Below are 14,461 nucleotides of genomic sequence, written 5' to 3'. Positions count from 1 at the left end.
CAATTTATCCACTCTCGACCTCTTTCTCATCAACTAAGGCCTACCTAATGCAAAACAATATGTGACCCAAGTGATGAGCTCTCAACACATCCTACGTAATGACCGAAAATTCGGCTTGCTAATAATACCTTCAGTTTTAAAAGTTTGATTTCTCGTACACTAAGTCTTGGCCAAATAAGCTGGAAACTGGTTCATAATAAAGAAATATTAGTTCAACAAAACAGTTAGTTTACTTTCCAAACTTAAATTATGTCAACTCATGTAAAGATAAAAGCATATGCAATGTTACACAAATTGGAGGACACTAATGCATGCTTATTTCTAGCACATCCAAGACAACATAAGCTTTTGGTCATCACACATGCTGTTGCAAGAGATCAGTGATTTACATCTGAAAGAGTTAAGTAGAAGATGCCTACCATTTGATGGTGGCGTAGTCGTCTAATTGCTTAGTAGACATTAAAAATATTATGACTGGCACAGAAACTGTAATATTTTTAAGATTAGCAGTCAAAGTCCTCACAACACAGTCCATAATGGATGTAACAGTTATTACTATGTTTTCTTAACTTTATGTCTAATGCCTACCTGACACTTCATCGCCTTCTTGATACAGAAGCATCTGCTGATTCTGCATAACTTGAACATTTTGACAATGCCTTGCCCCAGTAGCATGTTTCTCAAGTTCACTTTTACCTGCATTCATTGTTGTATTACATGCTAAGCACCTTGCCTTGCTTGGGTTAGTTGGATCTCTAGCTAACCAATCTCTAAATATATCAATAGTCAACCACTCAGCTCGGAATAACTTTGGTTTGCCTTTCTTTTTATCTACACTGTCACGTATTCTTCTGGACTTAAATGAATTACTACTGGTATAGTAGTGCGCTTCATCCTTTGATGTGCTTCTTTTTCTTCCTGTTTTAAATTGTGATGGTCTGTTAATGTAAGTATCACTTACATCATCAAACTCTTCCAAAGTATCTTCATCCCATTCATCATCAGTTCCAATACCATCTGATATTTTATCATTAGTTATTACGTCAGACCTTACATCTGTTTCATCTCTCACATTTTTTCTTAAACTTTGCATTGATACATCAGTCTTCAATCTCTTTGGCACTTGTTCTATATTAAGCACTTCATTTTCACGCAAATCTCCACTAACTTCACCTTGATGATCAATTTCTGATACTACTGTTAACTTTTCATTATTGTCAATACTTCTTTTAATGTTTGCACTGAAAACAAAAGGAAGAAATATTATCAGCAATAAAATACAGGAATGTGTTACTTAATAAATTCACTTTTCTGCAGTTTTGTTGCAAACACAATTTGTGTCACATCATAAAGAAGTCAAACACGGTGAACTGTGTAGATTTTATTTTACAGTTGTTTACTAGATCTCTAAAAGGGATGTACAGTTATGTTAGAAAGAACACTATTTTTTTATGGATTACTGGCATAGTGTCCACTGCTTCACTTGCATAGACTCTATGGCCTGCAGAGACTTTTTTTGTTCACGGTTAATCAAATTTTTATGTTGTTCACATATTGCAACACCTTTTAAGCTTTTCGCACTAATTAAGGCCACATTAGCACGATCTTTTCCGAATGTACTTCAGACCAAAAAGCAATTCTGGTAGCTGGAGTCCAAAGTTTTTGTTAATCATGCCTTCTGCATTCTTGTGGAGATATTTCTATAGCAACTTTCACCCCCTAACAAACACTTCTTTATATCTAACCAAGATGTGAAACACCAATTTTCATAAATTTTGCTTTAAATTATTTTTAATGTAACGAAATATTTTCTTAAAAATTTTCATCTCCTATTGCATTCCCTTAGTGGTTGAATTTCCACAAACACAAACACATTTAAAAAAAATTTCTAATCAAGAAATCATATACCAAACACACATTATTTTATTTTCTGACCGAGAAACTAAATGCCACGTTTTTGCAGTTCTAGCTTCAAAATTCTCTTACTAGTGTCACTTTCAAAAAGCTTTCATTCTCTATTTGAGCCCCTTAGGTGTGGAATTTTGGACAATTCCTTCTTAAATGGAGCCTACAGTAGAAGATCCACATCCTCTCCAAACTTCAGTTTTCTATCCTAGCACTTTGGGCTGGGCGATGATGAGTCAGTGAATCAGTCTGACTATTCCATCTGCTTAGGGGTTGAATTTCCAAAAACAGTTAAAAACTTATTAATTTTTTCATCTTTAACTGAGACGTCAAACACCAATCTTCAAAGTATTAACTTCAAAAATGCTTTCACAATGAAATATTTTTATGAAACATGTCACCTCCTATTTCACCCCCTTAGGAGATGAATTTCCAAAAACAACTGCATGCTTCTGTTTTATTTGTAACAGAGAAGCCAAATACAAATTTTCATATATTTAGCTTCAAAAATGCTTGCACAATGATGCTACCTTAAAAATACTTTTAACAGTTCCTTATTGATTATATATTTAAAAAACTTTCACCCACTATTTCACCCCCATTGGATCAAATTCCAAAAAATGCTGAAACATATATTTCTTTATTTCGGACCAAGAGACCAAATACTAAATTTTCATAGGCCTAGCTGCAAAATTGCCTTAATAGTGTGATTATTGGTTAAAAAAAAACTTTGCCCCTATTTCACCCTATTCGGGTTGGAATTTTGAAAAATCCCTTTGTAATGACACCTACAGTATAAGACACACACCTTCTGCAAATTTTAAGTTTCTATACTTAGCAGTTTGGGCTGCGCGATGATGAGTCAAGTCAGTACATTGCCTTTTATATAAACGAGGGATGGAACTTTTACAGCTCGTACAAAACAGATATGTGTTTCAAAGTTTTACTGACCTTCAAAGTAGTCGCCAGCAAATGAACAGCATAGAGACAGAAGTGGTGATACTTTCTGCAGGACCTGACCATTATTTTGCAGGACAAGGCAAGCTGTTACTGCTTTGTTTGACTGAAGGTGCTGCTTAGTACTATACGACCTACTGCACTCCCCTGACTTAAGCCCCCGTGAGTTCAACTCTATTTCTAAACTGAAGGAAAGGCTTCACAACACTCGCTTCAGAACTGCTGCAAATTTGTTGGGCAATAAACCATGCTGCTCGAACTGTCACCACAACTGGCACTGCTAAGAGTATCCTACGACTTCCACATCGCTGGCAACAGATTATGCACAAGGCTGGTGACTACTTTGAAGGTCAGTAAAACTTTGAAACACACATTTATTTTGTACGAGCTGTAAATAAATAGTTGCCACTATTAAAGTTACAACCCTCGTACATTATTTCCCATCAGTTCTGTATTGCAGTTATCACTATATTACTTTTTTACGGCCGTACATAGCTATTGATGTATATGCTGGATAGCTTCTCCTTTCTTTACTGTCCCTTAGTGAGAAAACATTAATAAAGCCACTGAACATATGAGATACTACAGTGCTGTTGAAATTCCTCAGTATATTTCATACCAGCAATTATGTTTGCTACACACCAGGCAAATATCTTTAGAAAAGCACTTGTAAAACTTATATTTATATTAGACGACAACAAATTCCTCTTTTCCAGAAATCGTTCTCATGCTGTAGCTGGTTTGCATTTTATACCCTCTCTATTTTAGTCACCATCAGTTATTTTGTGCCCGAATATCAAAATTCAGTGTATAATTTCTTAATCTAATACCCCCTGCATCATATGATTTAAATCAACTTCGTTCCAGTAGCCTTGATTTGCTTTTGTTAAGGTTCATCTTATATCCTCCTTTCAAGATATTGTCCATTCCATTCAACTATTCTTCCAAGTACTTTTCTGCCTCTAACTGAATTACAATGACATTGGAAAACCTCTAGTTTTTATTTCTTATCCCTTAACTGTAATTCCAAATTTCTCCTTTGTCTCTTTTACTCCTTGCTCAATGCACAGACTAAACAACATATGGGCTTGGCTACTACTCTTTCTCACTCACTTCTTGACCACTGCTTACCTATCATGTCTGACTCCTAACTGTAATCTGGCTGCTGTACAAGTTTTAAATAACCTTTCATTTCTTGTATTTTATCACTGCTACCTTCAGAATTTCCAAGAGTGTATTCCAGCCAAAAGCTTTATCTAAATCTGCAAATGCTTACATGCAGATTTGCCTTTCCTTAAACCATCTTCTAAGATTCAGTCATAGGGTCAATATTGCCTTAGGCATTCCTAAAATGATGGTTCAGTAATATTCACAACTGCCAGTAACTAGCTTCTTTGGAATTGGAATTATTACATTCTTTTCAAAGTTCAAGGGTATTTCACATGCCACTTATCTTAAAAAGTATGAGGGATGGTTGTAATTTAACATCCCGTCGATATCATGGTAAAGACAGAGCACAAGCTCCGAGTCTGGAAGTATGTGGAAGGAAACTGGCCTTGTCCTGTTCAAGGAAGCCATTGCATTATTTGCCTGCAGTGATTTAGGGAAATTGTAGAAAACTTTCGTCTGGATCATTGGATGGGGATTTTAACTGTCTTCTTTCAGAATGCAAGTACACTTTGTTATCCACTGTGCCACTTCCCTCGGTCTATCTTGCACACCATATGGAATAGTTTTGTCATGGTTGGCTGGCCCAAGGATCTCATTAATTCCATAAATGTTGTCTATTCCAGGGGTCTTGTTTCAATTTAGGCTCTGTCAAATTCCACTTGCAGTATCGTACCTCCCAATTCATATTCATCTACTTCCCCTTCCCTTTCTATAATATTAACTTCAAGTTCATTTCCCTTGTACAGCCCTTCTACATATTCCTTCCACCTTTCCCTCCTCTGTTTAATACCTGCTTGCCAACTGAATTTTGACATTCGTAATTCAGATGGCTGTCTCCCTTTTCTGCAAAGATCTTTTTAATTTTCCCTATAGGTGACATCTGTTGTCTTAGTAATGCATGCTTCTACAGCCTTGCATTTCTTGTCTAGCCATTCCTGCTTTGCCATTTTGCACTTCCTGTCTACCCTTTTTTGCCAGAGACATTTAACATAGACAAAGAGGGGATAGAACAAATTGTTACAGGTTTGAGCCATGGGACAGTCTCATGGAAATGCTGAAGAAACTGATCTGTCAGCAACTTGAAGATAGACACCTATTAAATCACAAAAGTCTTGAGAACCAGTATGAAGTGAAGAATATATTAGAGTGTACGTAGGGGCCACAAAGACCCACCATTCATCCTTCACAGCATGCATGAATGGTCTTATGAGTGGTACAATGGGAAGCATCTCTGCCATGCACTTCACTGTGGTTTCCAGAGTACTGACGTTCATGTATGAGGGCGTGCTGAGAAGTAATGGCTCCGAATTTTTTATGTGAAACTCAGGAAGTTTTTAAATAAAACAAATATTATTAAAATTCTACATCTTTATTCATGTCTACATTTTTATTTCTCAACATAAGTCATCTTGGGGACAAACCCATTTCTCCCAACGAGATAGCAGTTTGTTCATACTATCACTACAGAATGAATGTTTTTGCTGATGGAGAAACAATTTCACCTCTGCTTGGATGGCCTCATCGCTATCAAAGTGAAGTCATCAAAGGTGTTAAGTTTTGGAAACAGATGAAAATCAGATGGCACCACGTCAGGACTGTATGAAAGATGAGTGATGACAGCGAACCCAGGGCACTGGGTAATTGCAGATGTCGCAGTGCTTGTATGTGACTGGCACTGTCATGTTGAAGGAGAATTTGAAACACTATTACAGCATGCTGTTTCTTATGCACCAACATAGTCACATTGTGCACGGACATGTTACTTGCTACAATTTGGAACCCTTTACTGGCAGAAGGCTGTAATTTTGTAGGCATGAAGAATAAAGATGTAGAATGTTAATAACATCTGTTTCATTTAAAAGCCTTCAGAGTTATCACACACAAAATTTGGAGGCCTAACTTTTCAGCACACCCTCATAGAATACCATAGCCTGCATCAGTAAGGCTTCAAACAAGTCAATTAAAGTTGCATTAACCTGCCAAGACCCAAAATGATTGGCAGGACATACGACCAGTGTTGAATATTGATAGAGCTATGCTCACAGAAGTGTCAGCACATGTGTCAGAGCAACTCAGTCTCAGATCTTGAAATAAAAATGACAAGTTCACACACTGATAATGTCTAGAGCTTAGCTATCTCAAGTCAGTTTTGCGACTTTGCAGTCAGTGTGACCATAGAAGCTTGCCAACTGACAGGATTTTGGCACTTTTTAGAGAGTTCATGTGGGCTTTTGGGGAGACAGGGAAGGGACACAAACAGTTTAATTAATTTCCTGCTAACTCTATAGCACCTTAAAATTTCCCAGGAGAGTAAGTGTGTGGTAAAGCTGTGTTACAATCTTAGTAACAACTGCTTTATCTAAGGCACCTTGTGGAGGTTAACAGGGTTAGCACTTCATTACACTGTGCGACAGCTGTGATAGCAAATTTCTTAAGACTAAAACAAAGAGCACATGGGGAATCAATTGTTGGCATTTTCAGTCAGTCATGAGGCAGCAAACACATGCGGGGCACATCATCACGAGGGAGTGTCCACTGCATGGACTGGTGAAGCCTCATGACTGATAGAAAATGCCACAGAAGCTGTACAATGTTGTGGACACTAAGTGGTACATGATTAAAGGAGCTCTATATTCATGGAGTTTCCCTCGCTAGCCATTAATCTTATTTGTAGTGTAAATTATTCTGTATTATTCGGAAGTTACATAGGCTATGCAGTGCTCAGCAACTTCCTTCAGTACCATTTTACCTCACTCACAAAATTTCAAGATTGATGGTCTGGAGAATTTTGATCATTTGCCCTAGGTTGCTGTTGAAGTTCCAGTTTATCACATAGTGGAGGCAAATAACTGGTGGCACACAACTGAACTGTCTATCTGCGTAAAGGGAAGACATGGTGTAGTACCTACTGCAAAACTTTCCTTTCACACTGAAGATGGCAAACTTTCAAGCAACTTCATTTTTGCACTATTATTGCAAGTACCGGGATTTACAATAGCATTACTTAGCAATTACTGTCTTAACGTTTTATTAAATTAAAAAATCAGAAGAAGATTATCCTGAATTTTGTAAGCTGCATTTCCTTGCTGGCCTACTTTTTTTCTGCCTCAAATTGCTTCACATTTCACTCCTCAATGAACAAACACTTTCCCAGATAGGCTGAATCACACTGCAGATGAGCCATGCCGTGGGGGCTAACAAGAAACTCTTCCAAAAGTGGATCCTCTATATTTTATGCTAGTTATCTTTTCTTTACATGATAATGTTATCTACCCACAGGGCACCTCAATGACATGGCTTAATAAAACAAAATTCTTGCCTCTGTATACTGCCCTTCAATAAGACTTTACACTGTAATACACTATTTAGTTTCAACATTATTGTCTCCTGAAAGGATCAAATTATAACAGTATTTACCACAAAGTGGTAGAAGCTTATTTTATTTAGTATATTAAATAATGCACTGCAGTACATGATCATCATATATGACACGATGAATTAATGTAGGCCTTAGCCTACTTCTGAACTTTTTATGTACATACATTATAATTATCTTGCATAGGGTTAACAGAACATGTATTCATGATTCAAATAACTTTGCTAATAACAATAGGTACAACATTAGGCACCCTTTTGTAAAGTCAAAGTGAAACAGAAAAAACATAAAGCAAGGAACGAGTTGGAGGAAAGAAGCTGAGCTGAGAAATACTAAAGATGGTAATAACTTTTTAGTCATATGATAAGCACCTAGGCAGCATCTTACCTGGACGAATTTGAGCCATGTGTCAATGTTACCAGATTTGTGCATTTAACTATCTGTGTCACTGCCAATGTAGGAATATGCTTCAAACTGACTGTAAACAAAATACAACTTTTATTATGAAACTACTATGCACGTCCAGGGTGCCTTAAGATATATTTACAGAATAGCAGCTCATTGGAGACCCAATCTGAATTTCTAATAACATTTCCGCGATTTTTTTGTTCAACAACTCTGCAGTTGTCACGAAGCCCACGAAAATCGAGTAAACTGCTTTATCTACAATAGACCTTCAACAAATTATCACATGTACTTCCTACACATCAATAAACAAAAACTATATAGAGATTATAAATACGGGACGTATAGGTAGCTTTCTCGTCCAGTTTTCAAACAAAACATGTCATCTACATATTTGTACTGAAGTTGTTTACTAGCCCATGGATCATATTTTACAATATTGTTGCTACGACTTATTAAAGTCATTCACCAAGCCTCTGTAGGAACATTTGGAAGGTTCCTAACCACAGGGAAAGTATAATAAATTATGCTGTTATAAGACAACCGAATTATTTGTGCTACTCGAAATTCAAATACAACAAAAATTAAAGCATGTGTCACACAGTGGTAAATTTTGTGTCTGTACAGAAACCGACGGAGAAGTTTCTGTGCAATTTCCCTACTCCACATTCGAACTAAGTTCTACACCAAAAGGCGTAATTATTTCGTATGAAAGTTGAAGTAAAATAAACAATACATCTACGCAAACACATGCCAAGATATGATACATCACAAGACACCTGTCCTTAAATATTTCACGTCTTTTGCTAAAACAATCCAAAACTACCTTTTTTCAAATTCAGATGCTGTTCCTGCGCCGGCAAGGATACCACATACTGCACACCATTTTGTTCACCGCCTTTACTCATGACAAATAAAACTATCCATGCAAACACCAAATACAGTGCGTAATATAAAATTCAGTTTTAAAATTCTACGCTTTTTTCTGTAAATGAAATTACACAGTTAACAGTGATTGAGTCTTTAACAGAACGAAGCACATCGAGGGAAATGAAACGCCAACTTTACCAGAGATTATGATTAAACATGCGCGCCACTACGGTACCGTCACTGATTACAGAAGAGATATAAATATATACAATAATATTCGACAACAAATGCAGTATGCATGTTTTTGTACGGCAATTATTGGTAAGGAAAATACCAAGTGATGTAATCACTTTTAACGATTATATCCTATTGGACATGCATTATGTTTGTCAGACAACGATAACTTTTTCACAAGTTTTGGCGTAGCATCCCTAAGTCGGGTTCACACACGCAACGAAAGTGTCGCCACAGGTAATGGCATAATGCAATTGCAAGACTATTCTATGTGTGAACTCCCAGCTTTTAGTGGCGCAACTTAAGAGACGCAACTTTTGTCACGCCACAAAAAGTTCAGCTTGATTGTAGTTCGTTGCGCCACTTTCCAACTACAATTGCTCCCTGATTGTTGTATTTCGAACCACGAGCATTCCGTCGCAGGTACTGTACTCCATTCGATTACAGTGAGTTTTTATTTTATTTCTGAAAAAAAGTGAAAACAGTTCACTTCTGGAACCACAAAAACAGCTACCTATGTTTTATTTTCTGTACCAGCAGTGTGTCTGTGTGTGTGTGTGTGTGTGTGTGTGTGTGTGTGTGTGTGCAATGTTTCCAAACCAATGACATACTCCACAACCTTAATAGATTTTTGTATAATTAAATATATAAACTTAGTATATGTAACTAAAAAAGTGAGTTGTATAAACTTCGTGGGACCAGACGTTCTATAAATTGTGGGTTATATGCAGGAAATTGCTCCATTGTTCGATGTGGCACTTGTTAAACTAAAAGTTACTTGTTTGAAATGCCTAGTATATCAACCAATGTACAAGATTCTAAAATTTTGGAAGATTTGCGTGTCAGCAGATGATATTTACACGCCAGCTATTGGTTAGTTTGCCACTGCAGACAGAATTTTCATCTTTGAATGTTACTTCTATTATAAAGATGTTTGTGGCCCCTGATTTATCCCTGTGCGAAATCTATTTTCGGATCCAACATTTGGGTTTCGTCTTTCTTCTATTCAACTCTTTCACACATCTAAAAGGCCATACCTGCACTATAACATTAGTATCCGCTCACATGATTTCATCCAACGCTATATTGAAAGCTGTGCAACTATGGAGAACTCTCGGCGTCCTGTATGCAACTTAAGAGACGATTTACAAATGCGTTTACCATTGTGCGCCCCCACACACTAAGCCGGGTTCACACATGCAACAAAAATGTTGCCACATCTAATGGCATACTGCAGTTGCATGTGTGAACTCCCAATTTTTAGTGGCTCAACTTAAGAGATCCAACTTTCTTCACACCACAGAAAGTTCAGCTAGGTTTTACTTTGAAACTTCCTGGAAGATTAAAACTGTGTGCCAGACCGAGACTCGAACTTGGGACCTTTGCCATTCGCGGGCAAGTGCTCTACCAACTGAGCTACCCAAGCATGACTCACACCCTTCCTCACAGCTTTACTTCCGCCAGTACCTCGTCTCCTACCTTCCAAACTTTAAAGAAGCTCTCCTGCGAACCATGCAGGACTAGCACTCCCCAACCTTGATGTCAAGCTCATCTGCTTCGATTGTCCCATTTGCTTGTATACTCCTGTAAGTTGTTTTACCTCCATTTATGAAAAGGCTACATCCCCTCCCCCCCAAAAATATTTGCATGCCTTTTCTATCTCTAAAAATATCCTAGTTTCAAGGTCCTTTGCAAATTTGCTTGTGATTGGTAGAGATGCATCATGACCAGATTTACAGCTTCTGCCATGTCATTTACATATAGAAGAAAAATAATGGCCCCATACTGAGCCCTGCAGTACACCATGTATTGTCTTTTTGAATGCTGAGAACACATTTTCGAATGTGTTGCCGTTTCTGTATTTTATCTCTACATGCTGTTGCCTACTTTCGATAAATGTTTTGATAATATTGTTTTCCCTGCATCTTATGCCACGATGGTTAGTTTGTGTAACAGGATTCTGAGGCACACACAATCAAAAGCTTTTGACAGTTCGAGGAATAAACTAACTTGTTCCTGTTTTTCCAATGACCTGACTACATAAGTTGTGAAATCTGCCACAGCTGTCTTTGAAGGTCGATCTTTTAAGATACCATGTTGTGTACTATTTATTATGTTATGTTTCTCAATGCAATTTACTGTTCTATCCTTTATGCCTGTTTGTACAATTTTAGACAGTACAGATGTGATTGCAATAGGTCTGTAGTTGATGGGATTCTCTTTGTCTCCTCTTTTACATATGGGGATCACTTTGCTTTTCTTTAGGCAGTTTGGAAATATTGTTCCTGTAGTATTTGATTTATAAGGAATGTGAGAGACTTACTTATCTATTTAGAAATATGCTTAATTGTTTTAAGAGATATGCGATCCAATCACTCTAAATGTTTCTTTTTGAATTATGTTTATGACTTCTGACTCATTTGTAAGTGATAGGAATATACAATCTGTTACCATTTTGGAGCTTTTTATGTTATTTACTATTTGGATGGTTTGGTTTCTGACCAACCCATCCACTACATCTATGTATTACTGACTGGAAATATCAGACGCTTCATATGGATCATTTATCAAAGTTGCTTCATTTGTAGGTTGATATTTACATGAGCTGGTACCGCTCTCTCTGGATTGCGACCATTCGATCTATTCCTAATCGAAAACTTTAGATGGAAACTCCTTTGTAAACTGTAACCTAAAATTTTGCGGAATAAATAATGGTTCTGATGTAACAAAACAGACACTTCCGTCCAGTGTATAGACAGTATATGACTTTTCCGTTTAAATGTTTTTACTTGTGCTTACTTTATCAGCTTTCTTTGTGTAATTCGAGTTTTCATATTTGATTTCTCTTTTAAAAATTATCTCCAGCTTTACTAACATCTATTCGAAATCAGAACAGCCTCTTATTGACATTGATGTAATAGGTCTAGTGGGGGATAGTTTTCATGAACTAATCCTGTGTAACCTGATATGAGAGCACTATTGGTCTTAATTTTGATACATTCTTAGAAAACTTTTTGCAGAAACTGGTGTATTTCAGACGAAGTCCATGCTCAAAGTACATCGACTCTGATAACTAATTTTTCTTATAAGAAGATATTTAATTATTATTAAATAATCAAAACGTTGATATAGATACATCGATAACTGTCACGATACTATGCCCTCTGCTACATTCTTTCCAACTCTGAGAATTTGGCCCCCCAAATTCTATGCTGCAGTTGAACCTGGAACTTTACTACTTTTCATACAGTTGATTCTGAACAAGTTTTTCACTGACTCTTCAATTTTCTGGTTACATTGACCATGCTGTTAAATTTCTACAGGGACGCATTTAGAACTTTCCAATTGCTATGTTGTTTCTTCATGAATGTCGACATTGTTAGTATAGGCCTAAAGGTGGAAGAACAGTTGGCACAGGATCTGGCTGATTCTACACTAGTGGTAGTAAACGACAGTTGCCATCAAGATCATGACTAAGGTGTCCGCCCCCGGTAGCTGAGGGGTCAGCGCGACAGACTGTTAATCCTAAGGGCCTGGGTTCGATTCCTGGCTGGGTCGGAGATTTTCTCCACTCAGGGACTGGGTGTTGTGTTGTCCTAATCATCACCTTTTCATCCCCATCGACGCGCAAGTCGCCGAGATGGCGTCAAATCGCAAGACTCGCACCAGGCGAGCGGTCTGCCCGATGGGAGGCCCTCGTCACATGCCATTATTATTTATGACTAAGGTCTGTCTGATGTAGCAGTTCCTACTATACTGAGTCAATACTGATGCTTCCTGTGATATTGAATTATGTGTCACAATAGCTGTTACTTCGAAATTCGATTATTCTGGGCTGCCACCATTTGGTTTATGGGAGTGAGAAGCACAGAGTCCAAGGTGGTGTTGAAAGGAAGATCAGGAAGGTAAGATAGCGAATATGTGGTATTCAGATTCCTGTAATAGTTTCTGGCAATCGAAAAGAATGACTCAATATGTTACAATGGCTACCACAGATTATCAAACCGTGTATCTGTAGTTCTAGGTGTTGTATGTTACTTAGGTGACTCTGGACATAATATGTGCGAATGGTTTTCAGCGCTTCTTCCTCTGAGAAGAGCGTATGTGACACAACCCTATGGAAATAGTCTGCCCATCTTGCAAGCACTTCCCAAGTATACTTATATGTTGGATTATCTGTGTGGAACTGGTTAAGGTAGCAAGAGCCTAGAATAGTAGGGCATGACTCGGAGTAGTAGTGATTCTGCAGTGGAAAGAAATGTATTAGATTTTTGGTCAGGGGCGATGAGTATGAGGCCCTGCACCCTCAAACGTGTGAACTTACTAGAGTCCACATGCTACCGTGATTATTTAGCAGTTGATCTGATGCTCTTTACACGTCAGAGAAATTCGTATCTGAATTTGCAATTGGGTTCTATCTGAGGTAAAATTAACGTCAGCCATATGGTATATCAAGAGTAAAGAACTACCCTCCAGTATGGATAGTAGCTCCAATGGGGCCAGTAACCCATTCTGAACATTCTATAGCAGCCCTTCAAGGATCTGTTCCAGTGATAACAGTGCCGAGGTAGGTACCCACAAGTAGCAGAATGAATTACTCTTGCAATCCAACACCTTAAATGCGAACATTGTTTATGCTATCCAAAATGGTCCAAAGGAGCCTCGCGACTGTCAACTGCATGTCAGTTACATCTAGTTAGGTCTTTATAATGCCTAAGTCCTGATTCACTGTGACTGCTGCCTCCTAAATGTGTGTCGTCCTTCAAGGAACTGTTCCAGTGATAACAGTGCCGAGGTAGGTACCCACAAGTAGCAGAATGAATTACTCTTGCAACCCAGCACCTTAAATGCGAACATTGTTTATGCTATCCAAAATGGTCCAAAGGAGCCTCGCGACTGTCAACTGCATGTCAGTTACATCTAGTAAGGTCTTGATAATGCCTAAGTCCTGATTCACTGTGACTGCTGCCTCCTAAATGTGTGTCGTCAGTGCCATGGCCAAAGCATGAAAATGGTGTGTATCATTAACTACATCCTTCTCAAGGCTTGATAGTTCTGTGGGATGCAACTCTAGGGTTCCCAGATTATCTTCTGCGTCCGTCTATACTTGGTGCAAAATGGTGTTTACATTTTCTAAATCTTCCACATCAGCTGTTGTGAATGTGTTCAGAATCCACCGTTGCATCTGTCCAGTGCCTCTTCTCCGGTTGCCAGACCTATAGTAAAAGTTCCACTCCCAATGGAGTTGCACTCGAAGCCATTTGAAGGAGCTCAGTAACCACAGATTTTCTGTCTGAGAGTCTTTACTTTACTTTTAAAAAGTTGTGTAGTCACTTCCAGCCACCATGTCCAGCATGTCTAGGAAGTGGAGGAGCCTTGCATGGTACACATTCTAGACCAGTTGCGGTGCAGTATTAGAAACAGGCCCTGTGGCCAAGCACTGCTATACTACTAGCAAATTAGGCTAGAAGCTTCATCCAGTTGGATGGAAGTGTAGACATTGGGAGTGTGTACCCTAGCCTTAGTGTCTGCCTGGTGGCACCT

At 38.1% G+C, this 14,461-nt stretch overlaps 1 protein-coding gene across 2 annotated transcripts in view; it reads right to left on the bottom strand.

The window, feature by feature from the left end:
• Window positions 1–8,893, bottom strand: part of LOC126484421 (uncharacterized) — a 57,090-nt gene extending 48,197 nt beyond the window's left edge. The window contains exons 1-3 of one of the 2 annotated variants that reach the window (XM_050107934.1): window positions 8,640–8,893; window positions 7,796–7,886; window positions 589–1,241 (exon numbers count right to left, since the gene is read on the bottom strand). In XM_050107934.1, coding sequence (XP_049963891.1) covers window positions 589–1,241; window positions 7,796–7,886; window positions 8,640–8,721 — 826 coding nt within the window. In that variant the 5' untranslated portion in view covers window positions 8,722–8,893. Of the gene's footprint in view, window positions 1–588; window positions 1,242–7,795; window positions 7,887–8,282; window positions 8,459–8,639 lie in introns of those variants that run through there. The other variant, XM_050107935.1, reaches the window with a different exon arrangement.
• Between the last annotated feature and the right edge of the window lie 5,568 nt (window positions 8,894–14,461).

This window comes from Schistocerca serialis, chromosome 6 (genome assembly GCF_023864345.2).
Source record: "Schistocerca serialis cubense isolate TAMUIC-IGC-003099 chromosome 6, iqSchSeri2.2, whole genome shotgun sequence".
Lineage (NCBI taxonomy): Eukaryota > Metazoa > Arthropoda > Insecta > Orthoptera > Acrididae > Schistocerca > Schistocerca serialis.
The sequence above is the reverse complement of the archived record's forward strand: the minus strand, read 5'-3'. Positions and strand labels throughout refer to the sequence as shown.